General features: G+C 39.7%; 1 protein-coding gene across 1 annotated transcript in view; it reads left to right on the plus strand.

The window, feature by feature from the left end:
- The window catches only part of LOC137284088 (probable glutamate receptor), a 45,433-nt gene extending 29,747 nt beyond the window's left edge, over positions 1-15,686 (plus strand). The window contains exons 3-12 of the mRNA XM_067815770.1: positions 1,270-1,374; positions 1,709-1,917; positions 2,347-2,481; positions 2,588-2,767; positions 4,075-4,181; positions 4,415-4,499; positions 4,584-4,890; positions 5,720-5,937; positions 13,929-14,194; positions 14,489-15,686. Of these exons, the coding sequence (XP_067671871.1) occupies positions 1,281-1,374; positions 1,709-1,917; positions 2,347-2,481; positions 2,588-2,767; positions 4,075-4,181; positions 4,415-4,499; positions 4,584-4,890; positions 5,720-5,937; positions 13,929-14,194; positions 14,489-14,696 (1,809 nt within the window). The 5' untranslated portion in view covers positions 1,270-1,280 and the 3' untranslated portion in view covers positions 14,697-15,686. The remainder of the gene's footprint in view (positions 1-1,269; positions 1,375-1,708; positions 1,918-2,346; positions 2,482-2,587; positions 2,768-4,074; positions 4,182-4,414; positions 4,500-4,583; positions 4,891-5,719; positions 5,938-13,928; positions 14,195-14,488) is intronic.
- Positions 15,687-16,567: the final 881 nt, after the last annotated feature.

A 16,567-nucleotide genomic window follows, 5' to 3' on the forward strand; every position in this document is an offset into this window, starting at 1 on the left:
ACGCCCAAGGGTTGTGTCAATATTTGTAATCGATTCTGCTGAAAACAGTTCCCCCATTAGACTAGTACATTTAGAGTTGCTATTGAATTGACTGACGTAATTAGAAAATCATACAAACCATTAACAACTTAATTTGCCTTGTGTTTATTTTACTTTATTTAATTTTTGATTTGAAGATTAGGCAACCGCCACAATGAAGTAATATACTCAATCAATGTGCAATGTTTGCTTGTTGCATATCCGCTCCACTATTTACCAATGCATATTTACCCTGCTATTCAAGTATTAAAGCAAAACAACAGCCTTATTTCTGTCATTTCCTGTGGTGAGCCGATAATTGGAAGTTGGTCTCAGGATTACCGTTGAATCGAACATACACGTGTAGAGCAATGGACGTTGTAAATATGTGCATATATGTCACTGGTAATTTGTTGCTTATCGTTGGTTCATCATGTTCTTTCGAGGACTTGACAGGTTAGTAGAAACTCATTTTTTGATATTGGCACATATGTTAAATGTCACTTCGGCAATATTTCAGGCATATAGTGACGAGAAAGGTTTTCAACACATAATAAATACATGTTACAAAACGGGGTGAACAGTAGTTGTGCAGTCTATCGACGACATGATTGTCCGTTCTAAATTTATTGATTCTAATATCTGAATTATTTCCTTTAGCTTCAGTACGGTTTCCACCGTTCTCTGGGATGCTTGATAACCAAGTGAGTTTAGTTTTACGCCCAACTTTGCAGTAATGCAGCTATATTGCGACGGCCTGTAAAGTTTCTAGTCTGAACCAGACAATCCAGTATGCAACGGGATGATCATTGAACTGCGCAATAGGGAACCGATGACTTGTGTCAACCAAGTCCGCGAGTCAGACCACCCGATCCTGTTATTCACCTTTTACGACAAGCACAATCGACTTTTGTGGCAAGTATGCGTACATGAAGACCTCTTCTACCCGGATCTTCATGTCAAATTGACAAAATCATTTAGCATGTCCTCTATCTTATGACGAAATGTTCAATGATCAATGTAGCAAATGAATGTTCACGGTCTCAAAGTTCAGGACCTTTGAGTCGATAACCCAGGTTTAGGTCAGGCTCACTTACATCAGCAAGCATGTCTTTCTTGGCAGTTAATAAGTCTTAGGTAACAATGTTCAACAGCTAAGACCACAGACATGTGCCTTGTTCCGTTGCCCCTCTTTCCCTTTCAATGTACTTTCAATGGATGGGTTTTTTTATCTCAATTGTTATTTAACAGCGCCTTCCAGAATGTCAGCTGGACAAAATGAACTACATCATCTATTAAACGAGATGCCTCTCGATCCGGGATCATCCTTGATTTTTGTTGGTGATTCTTATGTAGGTAAGTGAATCTTGAGATTATATCATTTTGCTCCATCATCAGAGGCAATGTGCCTGTTGTACATCTGAATACAAACTTGAAGATCTTGGGTTAGAATTGGACTTCCGCAGGAGACGTCTGGCTTGATCAAGCTCGCTGACGTCGTTGACACGTGTCATCTATCCCAGTTGCGAAGATCGATGTTCACTTTGTTGATCACTGGATCCAGACTCAACTATTTACAAACTGCCGCTATGCTATAGTTCAAATATTGTTTGTGTGGTGTTAAATAGATCATGCAGCCAACATGTTAATAGCATTCCTGCTATTAGCTCTCGTTTTCCTTTCCTAACAGGGCGAGACATACATGACACTATTGAGGACTGGACCACAAAGCATGGTGTGACTGTCATGTTCTTCCAAATGCATACCTTTGAACAAAATCTTGCCGATTTAATGGAGAAGACTATCCAGAAGAACAGAATGAACATTTATCGCAAATTGCTCAACTTTATCGTCTTCTGTGATGGTATCAACAACTGCTTGACGCACATCACAGAAATTGTAAGTTTCCCAATTTACATATTCAACTTTCGATTACGGAGTGAGTGAGTGCGTGAGTGAATGAGCTTTCTTTCACACAACTTCGAGCAATATTCCAGCATAATCACGGCGGGGGACACCAGAAATGGGGTTCACACATTGTACACATGTGGGAATCGAACCTAGGTCTTCGACATCATGAGCGTTCCAACAGCGAGGCTACCACAGCGAACATAGTTTACAGAATAATTCAGACATCTGCATTTGCACAAAATGGATGACAGACAACTGGTAAGCAAGATCACCTACTTTGTGTAGCCAAAATGGACTAGATTCTGTACCTTACTAAGAAAGTGTATCCCCAAATGTAATATAATTTATGTTTGGTCTTCGAATGAGTCAGTTTTTGTTGCTAGAATACGTTCGTGATTTGGTCTCTTTCTGCCTCAGTCCTCCAGAAAAGACAAGGAATACGGTCTAGGAACGCTGCTACGTCATTTTTCCAAGTGGCTGTTCATCACAGTAGACCCCCCATTATTATCAGAGGTACATGCTGATTTGGACAACATAGCAATGGCAGTTAAGGTACGAATTAGACAAGAACCAAGCTGGTATGAAACGTAAACCAAATGCTTAGAGATGTCTATTTTCAATGATATTGAATAAAGCGTTATTTTTCATTCGGTTTCAGGCAAATCGTACCTCCTCCGCGATAATCAGTACGCTCTTGTGGAAGCGTGATACTAGGGAATGGTCTCAAGTCGGCATCATGACAAACAACGGGCAGGTGTACGCCACCTTCGTTGACCCTCTCTTTCCCAATACGGCATATATGTTGAATGGAAGAAAACTAAGAATTGGCATATTGGAGGTGAATAACTGCAACCACTGATGTTTAAACGTTCCTTGATAATACATATCAATATTTGTATACAGCGGCAACACAATTAAGAACCCCTATATATGTTTAGGTCCAACCTGTATTTGTTGAGAGAAATGATGATAAGTTCATTTAACAAATGCAAGCGTACTTTTCGGAAAATGTCTTCCAAGCATGCTGTTTACATACTCTACATAGACATGCCCAGAAACAAGTCCATGAACGTTCACAAGCGCACTTTGTGCACGTGTCATATATGGTCTTGTGGGTTAGAATGTTTGTTTTTATATCCCAATGGAAGGTAGCACATTACCGGATAACCAGAGTTTGGAGCATAAATTATGCCTTAAAGCTTTTTATGGGGAAATGAATGCCAGCTATTCAGACGGTAGCTGTTAAGTAAAAAAAATAAAAAAATAAAAACAGAAACAAAACAAAATACAGCGATACCAATGACGTAAAGAATCTTCCATAGTGGAGACTCACTCTACGTCGTTTTCTACTGAGCGATCGTCACCAGAATGCATGTTTGACTGGATCTTTACCATGACAACGATCAAATCGTCAGACGAAGAATGTATAGGTCTTATGAAAGCCGATTCCTTCTTCATGTAACTGATGTACGCTTAAGAGTGTGAAGGCAGAGACATAAAGAATTTGCGGAAAAACAACATTCCCTCAGTTGTGGTCATATGAGGAGGTTCTGTCATGGTCCATGTAAACCTGATTAGGGGGATAATATTTGCTGATTTTACGGGTGATCAGTATATCCTGGAGATACTAGGTTCAGGTGTCATTAATAATCCTCCTTCCACAAGACCTGTATTTATGGATGACAACGCTGTGATACATTGTTCTTGAGCAGTGACAAGTTTCCTTCTGAATAATGCAGTGACTCGCCTTCGGTTGCCCCTTGAGAACATTTGAAACGTTCTCGGACGACGGATACATTAACTACTTTGAACCACATACCCAGGTGACAAATTAACGGGGGTAGTCTGGTGGTTAAAGCGTATGCTCGTCACCCCAAAGACCGGGGTTCGATTCCCCATACGTTCCCTGAGCCTCTCTCTAGCGCTATACTTGTAACAGGTGTCAGTTTTAGCCAAGACGGATTATTTGTGTATTTCGCCACACCAGTTACTAACCGTTGATGGAAATTGATGTGTTGTATTTGCATAAGAAAAGTGTAATCAAAGCTCTGAACAAACGTTGCCATGCAAAATGTTTTAAGCATGAACACAAACACTTTTTATTAGAAGATAATTATTCTCCTGACATGATCTTATTTTCTGCAGTGGTCAGAGTTTTGCAAGAAAACAACGTCACCATTAAATGATTCCATTGTGTACACCCAAGTCTGCAAGGAATTATTCGACAGCCTCAGTGGATATCTCAATTTTACGTATGTGTTGTGAATAACCATTGCCACTATTTTCAGTTATAGTTTTCCTGTCGGTACTGATAATACCAGTTGTACAATATTACCAAATTATAACAACTATGTAATTCAAATAAGCTATTAAAAATACCCTAAAGGACTATATGTATAGATATTCAACTATATATGTAATGTTTCAAACCATATAATAAATGTGCCATATAGTTTTTTACCATGATGGGTCGATTCCTCTTCAGGTACGAACTGACTGAACCAGCTGAAAAGATTTGGGGCGAATTGTCAGAAACATGGAATGGCCTTCTTGGCATTGTTGCACGAAATGTAAGTGAAGAACAGATTGAGTGCTAACGTTTGCAGTTTGCTGGAACATTACACATTCTGCCATTTCTACCATGTGTGTTTCAGGAGGTCGACCTGTGTGGCATACCTTACGGAATCACCCTCAAGAGAAGCCAGACCTTTACATTCTCTAATATACTGTACCAAGGTGAATGTGAAGTAGTCCATAAGAAACTGTCTACCTATGACAACCATTGGACGTTGTTGGTATCAGTCTTTCAATGGGAAGTGTATGTATGTGGGCTGCTGACAATGGCATGTTGTATAGTACTGTACACAGTGTTGGAGCGATACTGTGGTGGAGTTCATTCGAAGGAGATTGCATCAACATCAAACAGTGTCATGACAGCGCTTCGTGTGCCGCTACACCAAGGTACATAGCTGATTTGAGTCTTTGAGTTAAACGTGTAGTCATATAGCGATGAAAACAAGGTAAGTACTTTGAATGTCTGTCCCAAAGGACAGTACATCAGAAGGACAGAAGTATAGTATTATAATGAAAACAACCTGATCGAAGATAAGAAGAAAGTAAATTCACTGGATTCATGCTTACTCTTCAGATGTAGACGTTCAACGTTAGAACAACGAAAACGCCCGAAATCACTATCGGGAAATAATTCTAGCTTTCGTACCTCATACATAGTCTGTAATGTGGAACTTGATTGTGATGACATTATCCTGAATCAATGCATATAATATATTGATGTACTATATAAAACTATATATGGACACGTCAATAGCAGTTTAAAATGTGAATATCTATGCTCAAGCAGTGCTAATATCAATTCTATTCTCATCATAAAATGCATGCAATGGAAACTCAATTGTTCACCTAAAACACACAAAGGGTGCAAGTTGAAACAGAATATTGAATCAGTCATCGTTTGTATCACTGCTTCATCGAGTACACAGAAGAGAAGCCACAAAACCGTTTTAACCGTTAAAAGCATTTGGGCTAAAAACTATTGTGACTACATTTCTCCTTTTTGAAATAACTGATATAATATATCCATAAATTTGTTAATAACTTGAAACTAACACGTACGTCAATGTATTGCCAAAGACAATATATATTCTCTACCAGGACACAAAATACTATTCCTTCATATAACGGTAGATAATTTAAAGAAATATGAAAAGTACAACGTTTTTTAAAACGTTTTGAGCATTAAATTTAACAATCGGTTACATTGCATTCACAGCATCCCATCATTGTCCACAAACCATTCCTGGCCGCATATTCTACGCAAGCTGGTGGTTGTTTTGCATTCCCATTGTCGCAGTTTACACGGGAAATCTGTTGGCAATTATATCAGTGGCAAAGGAAAAGATCCCCTTCAATACAATGGAAGAGCTTGCAGAAAATGAGGACTTCAAAATTATCATTCCTAAAGGATCATCTTACGAAGATATGTACAAGGTCAGTCGTGCTTGTATAATTGTTGTAGATCACATGCAACCGAAAAATCAAACATAATTAAAACACAGTTGTCACTTATTCATGATATATAAAATGCATTGCTAATTAAGAAAACAAACTCGTAAACAAGATTATATGAGTATAATCGCAAATCAAAAGTGCAATATTATGTACTTTGGTTTACCTCCGAGACAAAGCACCCGTGATACCGAACCCAGTCAGAGCCGATTGGTGTACACTCACGTGTAACGCAGCAATTTCATAGGCCACTGATTCATTTGCCGTTACGCTTAGCCGGCTCTTTTTGGAGTATAAGCCCGATAGGTGTTAATTGCATGTGGTCTGTGATGGAAGCTGTGCATTGCATATTGTCATTATCAGACAGGCATGCAGACATGTAAGTGTCAAAAACCAGACATTGAGTTTCCTTTGTGACAGAGTCTGCTTATCACATTCAATATCTTTTTCTAAGTAACGAGCAGATTATTTACTTGCCTGTGTACACAATCAAGATCAGACTACTGCTCACGCTACGGGAAGGAATACTGTTTCAAACTCCGCGAACCTAATACTGCGCATGCGTTATGCGGGGAGCGTAGCATAGCCGTTGAAACCACCTTTTCCCCCAGAGCTGGTGGAAAATTACTGAATCGTTTGAACTCCGATTTCGCGGGCTTTTTTTCATCGCGGTTTTTTTCAACTTTATTGTCGGAATTGGTATTTTATAATCGGATGATTTGTTTTCGTAAGTGCACACCGAAAGGTATCAGAATCTGCAAAGTTGTGTTTCACGTTGCATATGATCTTTAAGTAACATGTGTAATAGCACTGTGTAAAGGCGAGAATCCTCCATTTTGCATCCCTTGTGATGAAAGAATCACAGTCAAGCACGTCTTGCTTGACTATTCCATCAGGAGGGGCAGTTATTTCAAATCATGTACTAAGAACGATCCTTTTCGCCACATTAGTTCTCATTAATAATTGTAATTATTGCATTTTAAACGAATTAGATTTGTTGGCTGATTTGTAAATATATCAATATTTTATGATTGGAGGTTTGAATTAGTAACTTAGATTGTTTGAGACTGTATCCTCGAGGGGGGATTAAAGTATTATAAAATCATTGTCCTCCTGAGAGGGTAAGTCCCAGGACATTCCAAAATATATTTGAACGTTCCACTTTTATAATCGTAGAAAGTGTGTCGCAATTGCTAACGAGTGAGGGCATGATGTACATCCAGCTAGGGTCCATGCAGGAAGCAAATGTACTGTAAGTCCCCATGGTCCCTAGTGTGGTGATCTACCTTCAGTTGTTGGCAATATATAACTTGCTTTTACCATGTATTGTCCTCTATGGTTCAACTGTTTTAGATCTAGTTGCTAGTTTTACATTAGAATCTGTGATAATCTAGTTGTTTTACTGTCCTTCGCTGACAGGTTTTTACAAAGTACCATTAATTGTTATGTATGACATTAATTGTCCTTGTCACGGTAAGGTTGAAATATGTGTCGATATATTTTAACTCACTGACTCACTCACATCATCCCAGGGGCATGTTTCCGACAGCTGCGGTGAAGTAGGTTTAACTTCATAGAGTCCTTTCATAAAGGTGATGTTCCCCGAAAGTTCTGTTGCAAGGCATTACAGTTTCACTCATTACTCACATATTAAATGTGAATATGAGCAGAACATAACTCCAGATTCACAGTCAAGTCACCATGGGCAGCAATGCAGGCTTCAGTGCTGCGGGTCTTAATGCTGATCAAAGAAGTTCGAAAGTCGTGGTCCATCCTGTCCCGATATCGGACTACCTCTTCTTTCATTTCAACAGTATTTGTCAGATTTATTCATTGACTTTTCAAATCCCAAACATTTTCTACTGCATATAGGTCAGGGCTATAGCTTGCTCATTCTAATATTGTCATATATTAGTACGGTGAATGCTTTGAGCAATGTTTTGGGTCATCGTCCTGCTGGAAAATCCAAACATTTCCATAGAACAAGAGAGCCGATGGAGGTAAATGCACCTTGAGAATGTATGCGTACTGCTCACTGTTCATATTCCTCTCAAATACACACATGGGCGTTGCCTCAAACACAGATATGCCAGCCCACACGTAAAATATCGGACTGTACCTTGGGTGATACAAAGGTTGTTTTCTGTTTGTTTGGTCCAGAATGGCATCGTATTAGGAAACAGACACACACAATTTTAATCTCAGAAAATCATATTATCCCAGTTAAAATGTCTATGCTGTAAGCACCAGATCAACCTTCGCTCCTTCTGTTCAAGTTTCATGATCGGTGATGGAATTCCTCGACTTCTTTGCCAACCCAGCTCAGTTCTAATTGTCTCCTTACAGACAGTCACAGGTCCCCTATCAGTCATATCCAGTCTTACGTTCTCTAGACTTCTTCGTTTCTTTTTAAAAACATGAGTACCAAGCAGCCCTGTTTCACCGAGGCCATGTTCTGGGCCGACCAGTGCCTCCCTTGGAGCTCAATGCCATAGCCATTTGCAATATTTTTAAAACACGATATGCAGTGGACATTGGGATGCCTGTTCTACTGGAAATCAATTTAGCCGATCTGATGGCCTTGTTATAATACTCAACATCCTCTTCTCTAAATCATCCATTCTGATGATCGCTGGAAATGTCGTCTGCTAACAAGTAAGCAATGGGGATTACTCTTCTCAAACAAATGAAAATTAATGGAGTTGTCTCTCTTGAATGAAACCAAGAAACTTGATAGCTGGTCAAGGTTGTTTATATTACAAATCCAATTAAACATATTCCTAAAATTCTCAATAATTTCTGACCCGTGAAGTTCTACCCGGGGTAGAATAGGCCTTCAGCAACTCATACTTGCCATAAACGGCGACTATGCTTGTCGTAAGAGGCGACTAACGGGATCGGGTGATCAGGCTCGCTGACTTGGTTGACACATGTCAGTCTAGTAACCTGATTACACAACCTAGAGTGACTAGTTTCCATATGAGAGATCCAAGCGATAGCAGTTTTGATGTCACTAAGGATTTTGCTACTTTGACACCTGATTTATCTCTGAGAAAACTGTAATGCTATTAAGAGCGCATATAACACCAACTAATTGATATGCAGACATCCTTCCTGATGGATCCACTGTCTCGCTGTTCCCACACCATCTAACATAGCACCCCAGCCTGAATGGCTGGCATCAGTAGTGATAATCTTAGGGACAGCTCCACAGCATCCCGACAACTCTATGTAAAACAAAAACTGTAAGGAGTTTCAAAGGAGTTTCCACACCATAACAAGTCTTGTTCAGGAACTTCAGACAAGTATATTGTTTTCAAAATCCCAACTAACTCTGTGAAGTGCCTCAGATTTTTCTATTTTCATCTGTCTATAAAGAGAGGTCCGTACATAACACCAGGGTAACTGACTGCGGAGAGGGCCTTTTTCGGGTAAATATCTCACAGCCATGTCAACAAAACTGAAAATGAAACTTGAGAAAACAATTTCCTGTGTAGGTTTGAAAACAGATTTGCGTGGGTGAGCTACAAAACCTAGTCTATCCATAGCGGCAACAATTTAGATTCTTTATTAACACGTTCCTCACCAGTACAATAGCTTTCTGCACACAAGATGGAATCATCGATACAGGAACTCAGAAAACCATGACTCTTTATCACGAAAACACAGGTTCTAGGAGTTTCGTAAATTTGTTAGGACAAGAGCACAGCCCAGTGGCAAAGCATCTGTATTTATTAAGCCTTCCTTCTGTCTTTACCCTCTATAGCACCACAATAATAAGCATCTTTCAGGTCAACTGATGCCACGTAACAGTTCTATCGCAGAAGCTTGATAGCTTTAAACAAGGAATCCATTTTTAAAATGATGGTATGTGACATATTTATTATTCTTGTTTTCAAAATCAGTGTCATTCTGAATGTGTTGTCTTTCTTAGGTGTCAGAAACACATTAGAAATGTATTCTTCAGATTCATGTTCAGTCAACTCGATAACATTTTTACTTAATATTCTTTGTTTTATTTCCTTGGTTACAATTTCCCTTTCGCACTCACTACAATGTAAAGGAACCCTGTAAAATTCAGTACTTGCACCTTTCACTATGTCTAAACTGGTTAAGAGATGAACTTTTTCAAGTTTTCTTTGTAATAAATGTTTACCAAATAACTGAGAATATTTGTGTAGTCACTGACCTGTAAGGTGGTAGTGGAGTCCTGTCCATTCTTTTCTCTTTGGAGAATTTTGTTGAACCTGTTGTTGCGAAGGGTTGTTGTCGTCCTGATTCTGCCAATTTTGGTTACGACTGTCCTGTTGCTGTCGATTGGCTAAAATGGTTTCTTCTGGTGAAAGTTTTTGTGATGAGCATCATCATGCCACTAATCGTACTCATGTCTTTGACATCCTTCAGCAATTAACTTAAATCATCGCAAGTCAAAAACTCATTTACTGGCACATGATGCCGTACTCTCTACCAACAACGTGACGCAAATTTTCGCGTAGCTTGAATGAAAGGTCACAGGTGACATGACACAACAAGGCCAAAGTGTGAGTTGGCAGTTGAGTCATTAACCTCCAATCTGTTGTATTGCCTTTAGCACGTGCTTTCAGTGCTGCGTCAGCATATTTTGATCCACACATACTGGCCTTGATGATACATTTCTGAATGTTACCTATGTTTTCTTTTGTCATTATTGTTCATCTTCTTCCAGATTTAGATATTCACTTTAGACACAGTCAGTTTCGGAGTTTTGATTCTTCAAAGGCATTTAGAAGTTGGCATAGTAATACATGACAATTTTATGGATAACAACTTTATATAAACCCAAGAAGTTGCTATCCATAAAATTGTCATGTATTCGCAGTTTTGGGTCGGTGGTATTTCTTATTGAGACTTTATCTCATTTTATCTTATCTGTTGTCAGTGTATGAGACAAGTGTTTCCCAAAAATTCTCGACAGTTCATCAGACACGGAGTCCGAGGTAACATCTTCAACGTCTTAACTTTGAATTACGTCCTCCAAAAATGAATCACATGTGTCTTCATCACCCGTAAATAACGACCTGGAAAGGGTCATTCCTTAATAATTCCGTTACAAAACAACTGAGTCAGTTTTCTGCAACTTATTGCAAACCAGTATCGGTAGCCATCTGTGCGCGTTTTCCCGGATTCGGCAGGCTTCGTTCGTGTGTGCCATTGATCTTCTACATATTGTCGCTCATTTGTCCCAGGAAACCCACAATAGCTTTCTTTTCAGAGGATTTTGAAACCGGTGAGTCATCCTTCAACAAGAAATCCTCATTCGTGGTAACACCACCCCTCCGTCACAACGGGGTAGAACAGGCCTTCAGCAACACATGCTTCCAGAAAAAGCGACTCGGCTCGCTGATTTAGTTGACACATATCATCGGTTCACATTTGCGCAGATCGATGCTCATGCTGTTGATGATTGGATTGTCTGGTACAGACTCGATTATTTACAGACCGCCGCCATATAGATGGAATGTTTTCACTAACTCAATTACTCCTCCGCCCCAAGGTCAAGGGTGACGCCATTTCCTCACGTAACCTGTTCAGGTTACATAAACCCACGGCAATAGAATCAGCAATGAAGGAAAATATAACAAACCTTCACAAGCATATCTCTTTGGGACCGTCTACCAAAGACGTTTCTCAAAAGCGCATGTAGCGTGTGCTCTCGATTTTCAAAGGCTAAAACCGACGGTCAATTTGACCAACGTCCAACGCTCTCATGTAGATTGATTGAGGCTATCGCGTATGCGCTTATCTCACGTAGATGGGCTTATCTCACGTACGAGGGAATGTCAATAAGTTTTGAGCCTTGCATAGAAAAACACGAAATATTGGTATGAACCACATTTAATTTTCAACATAGTCCCTTTGTGAGTCAAGACACTTGTTCCATCTTTTCTGCCAGGCGCTGATGCCATCTCTGTCCTTAAACCAAGCCTCAGTAGCAGCAATAAGCTCATTATCATCCTGAAATCTACGACCACGCAAGTGTTTCTTGAGATTTGGGAACAGATGGTAATCACTTGGTGCCAGGTCTGGAGAGTAGGGGGGATGCGGCAAGATTTCGTATTCCTGGACAGCAGCGGCTGCAACGCAAGGGGTGTGTACTGGAGCATTGTCTTGATGTAGATGAATACCACGTCTGATCTTGCCCCGACGCTTCTCCTTTATTGACTGTCGCACTTGCCTCAACAAGTTAGCGTAATATTCCCCATTCATTGTTCTTCCTTTTGGTAAGTAATCTATGTGGATGACGCCTTTGCTATCCCAGAAGACTGTCGCCATTACCTTCTGCACAGATCTGGAGGCTTTGAACTTTTTGGTCCTGGGAGAAGTGACATGTTTCCATTCCATGGATTCTTGTTTGCTCTCAGGATCACAGTGGTGGATCCAGGTTTCATCTCAGGTTACAAGCCTAAAGTGAAACTCTTCTGGATTCTTCTTGTATCTGGTTAGCATGGAGTTGCTTATGGTGACCCTTGTTTGCTTCATTTCATCTGTAAGCATTCTTGGCACCCATCTTGCGCACACCTTAGACATGACGAGATGTTCATGAGGAATTGTCTCGATGGATCCGTGTGAAATGCCTGTGGTCTCATCTAACTCGTGGAGTGTGATTCGACGATTTTCCAGCACAAGTCTATGCACTCTGTCAATGTTTTCCTGACTAGTGCTTGTTGCTGGGCGACCTTGACGGGGGTCATCTTCAAGACTCTCCCTACCATGCTTTAATTCATTTGCCCATCGTTTGATGATATCAGATGAAGGGGAAGACTCCCCAAAACTGCTGAAAGCCTTTCTTCAAAGTTCTTCGCCGAGTTTCCTTCAAGAACTAAAAGCTTAATTACTGCTCTATTCTCAATGTTATTCATTTTCACTACCATGAGGAGGTCTCTTTCTCTCAATGTGAGCTGTTCAATAATTTCTGAGAGTAGGATACCAAAACGTATATATCACATCAGCTACAACCCACGGTTCAGTGTTGTACCATAGGCTGTGACACCTGGGTATGACAAATGCTCAAGGCTCAAAACTTATTGACATCCTCTCGTAGATACGAACGACGTTCTCTGTGTGATGTTGAAAAGAAATGCCCTGGTGGAAGTAAGACGTGTCATTATTTTATCTTTGGGGGCTCATGAACTCTCCAAATATATACAAATACGCATACGAAATAAATTACTGTTTTCTTAAGATTGTGTGAAAACAAATGTCGGTAATTACTAAGCTAATTACTCTATCAGCTGGCGGGGAGGTGGGTGGCCTAGTAATTATAGCGATCGCTCTTCACGCAATATATAGCCTGTTTTATATTGTATTGTCTTCTGCAATTCTGTAAGCTTTTCTAGAGTTCCGTTCTAGTTTTAAGTTCATACTATGATATTCTAGTTGGTTTTACTGTCATTTACTTTTTAAAAAATCATGTTTATTTATTCTAAAATTATTGCTTGCTTTTAGGAACGAGATGGTTGACATATTGCCGATGTGACTTTAAATCGTAACTCACTCACTCACGTGTGAGAAGCCCATTCCCTGTGTACCCTGAAGTGATACTGCTGGAATATAGCTAACGGCGGCATACAAGAGTGTGAGTGAGCTAGTTCAGATTTAAAGTCACATGGGCAATATTTCAGCCATATCGTGACTAAAACTAGTTCTAAAATATGAATAAGTATATATTAGATTTAAATCCCCATTGACAGTAAAAGTACTAGATTATCACATACTGATATAAAACTAGCTAGCATGTCTCTTTAAAAGTAGAAAAATATTTTGTGGACAACACAAAGTAAAAAATGGTTATAAATCGCCAACAGCTGAAAGCAGATCACCATTTTAGGGACCATGGCGTACAAAATAAACCATAACAAACAAACAAAACAAAACACCAAAAACAACAAAACATCCGCTGGTTTATAACAAATGTGCTTCTGAACGTGTTTCAGAACAATAACGATAGTGTAAGCAAGAGAATCTGGACAAATGTGTTGGAGAGCCGATCTGCAAACATCCAAGACTCTCTTGACGAAGGACTTCAGTATGAGATGCTTGTACAGTCTGGCCATTACGCATTAATAACGACTTCAATCACTATTGATAGTATGGAAAAAACAGCCAACAACTTGCGAAGGATAAAATGTAACACTGGTCTGAACTACCTCGGCCTGCCCTTTCCTCTCAATTCACCACTTGCAGAGTTATTTTCAGACACGTAAGTGAAAAAGCACCTGTTTTATATCTGAATGTTAAACGAGAAGAAATTATTATTTCCAAATGGTATATATGTTGTTGCTACCTGTTCCCACGTGTCCTCGAGTTTGTGATTTTGCTTCTGTCTACATTCATTAAATGATTTGTGGAGACATACACGGATTTGTCTGATGACACTGGAGTTAAATGAAGTTACATTCAACATAGACGGGAGAGAAAAACTGAAAAGGAACACGGAAGCAGTTAACGCCAAATCGTTAGCAATGGCGTAGTCATCATATTTGTTTTGTTTCAGACTCATTCGTCTGTATGATAACGGCTTACTGGAAGCATGGGGGAAGAAGTGGTATGGCCCAAAAAGAAAGGAACAGGTACCTGCAATAAGGAAGGTTGACCTGAGCAACTTGCGGAGTGTTTGGCTGATGTGTTCATCGGGCATTGCATTAGCCTTTATCACGTTAGGCGTTGAACGTTTCCTGATGTACCGTATGACAAAAACTTGACTCAATATTATATGTCAAGGCATACAAATGTATACATAAGTGCATACTCCTACAGGAACTAAGTAATAACACAAAGAGTTAAGTGTAATGATATAAAGGAACAGGATGTTATTTAACGTTTTGAGGGTGTAGTGGTTAAAGGGACTGCGCACTACACCGAAGACCCAAGTTCGATGCTTTACATTGGTTCTAGTGTGAAGGTCATTTCTGGTCCCCCCTGCCGCGACATTGCTGGAACGTTGTTGTTAAAACCCATAAACTATACTCTCTCACTCTTTGACTTCTTGACAGTAATTTAGTTCTCTGGGCCAAGTAAAATGACGCATTTTGATAACGACTTTTTCATTATGGTGAGTGCAGTAATGAGCATGGTTCTACGCGGTTATTGCCAATATTCCAGCAGTCCACAGACATGTATGTCATGCATTGCACCAATCTCAGATGTTTATGTGATGACAAAGCACTTTGCACACTTGGGTATCCCAAAACTGTTTGAAAGATAGACGTGATCGTAGAACGTGTTTTATATGAAAAGAACCATTCTTAGTCAATGTGAAACTGACAGGTCAATTAATAACAAGCCTAAATTAAGCAGGGCCACTGTTATATAATGCAGGTTAATATCTTCAAATGTACTTGAGTGAGTGAGTGTGTGAGTTTGGTTTTACGCCACTCTCAGCAATGTTCCAGCTATATGAGGGCGGTCTGTAAATAATCGAGTCTGGACAACAGAGTTCATTGATCAACAACATGAACCGATGGCATGTGTCAGCCAAGTCAGCGAGGCTGACCACCCGATCCGGCTAGTCGCCTCTTACGACAAGCACAGTCGCCTTTTATGGCAAGCATGGGTTGCTGAAGGACAGTTCTACCCCGAGAACTTCACGGGTCTTCAAATGTACTGGACACTAGAACGAAGGAAACCTTTGCATATAGTAATGTTGTCATGTTACCAAATATTCCATACCCAAACTGTTATTTTCATTTGTTAAATATATCGTTATATTCTTTAAATATATATATTTTATACATTTTACAGGTACATCAAAAGAGAGTTTTTTTACATTTTTCAGTACTGTATAAATCTCTAAACAGGTAATGGTTTGATTTACGTAGTCGCTCATATAGACTGGTTGGTTGATAAGGTGTTTATCGCCACTCTCAGCCATATTTCAACGATATGACAGCTCTCTGAACAGTTCGTGTCTGGAGTAGACAATCCAGTGATCAGCGTGAGCATAGATCTACGCACCTGGAAAACAATGACGTGTCAACCACTTTGGCGAGTCTGACCACCCGATCCCGTTAGTCGACACTTAGGACAAGTGTTGCTATTTATCTGTACATGAATGTAAATAAACAAGAAATCTCTTTTCCAGGTCCATATCCAAATCAAGAGTCAACTGCGACTCAGTTCGGTCATCAGATAGATGCCCTATTTGCACACTTACTCTTTCAGAAAAATATCAGATATCATCACTTTTTCACAGAGATATGTAACCACAGGTATATGTTTCAGATGATTAAGAGTTAATTCCAAAATGGCGAAAACGTTTTATATTAACCATCCCAAGTTCAGTCACACATCATTGTGTCAGTAAAATAACTCTGTAGGATTGAAATCTATGATGTTGGACAGAATGAGAACGTTTTGACGATTATTCTGAACACGTACGCTTGCATTAAACTATGTTGCCAAGGCATATGAGACTTGGTTGTAAATATCTAGGATGCTGTACACTGGCTGTACCCTGTACCTCTCTGTCAGTTTCATCCCTTACCCCTCACGCTTCGCAAAGAGATGGGCAAATCATGCAGCATTTGTGGCATGACAGCTGTTCACCTGAAGAAACCCAGGAACTCATGTTGCA

The sequence above is a fragment of the Haliotis asinina genome, chromosome 1 (genome assembly GCF_037392515.1).
Source record: "Haliotis asinina isolate JCU_RB_2024 chromosome 1, JCU_Hal_asi_v2, whole genome shotgun sequence".
Classification (NCBI taxonomy): Eukaryota; Metazoa; Mollusca; class Gastropoda; order Lepetellida; family Haliotidae; genus Haliotis; species Haliotis asinina.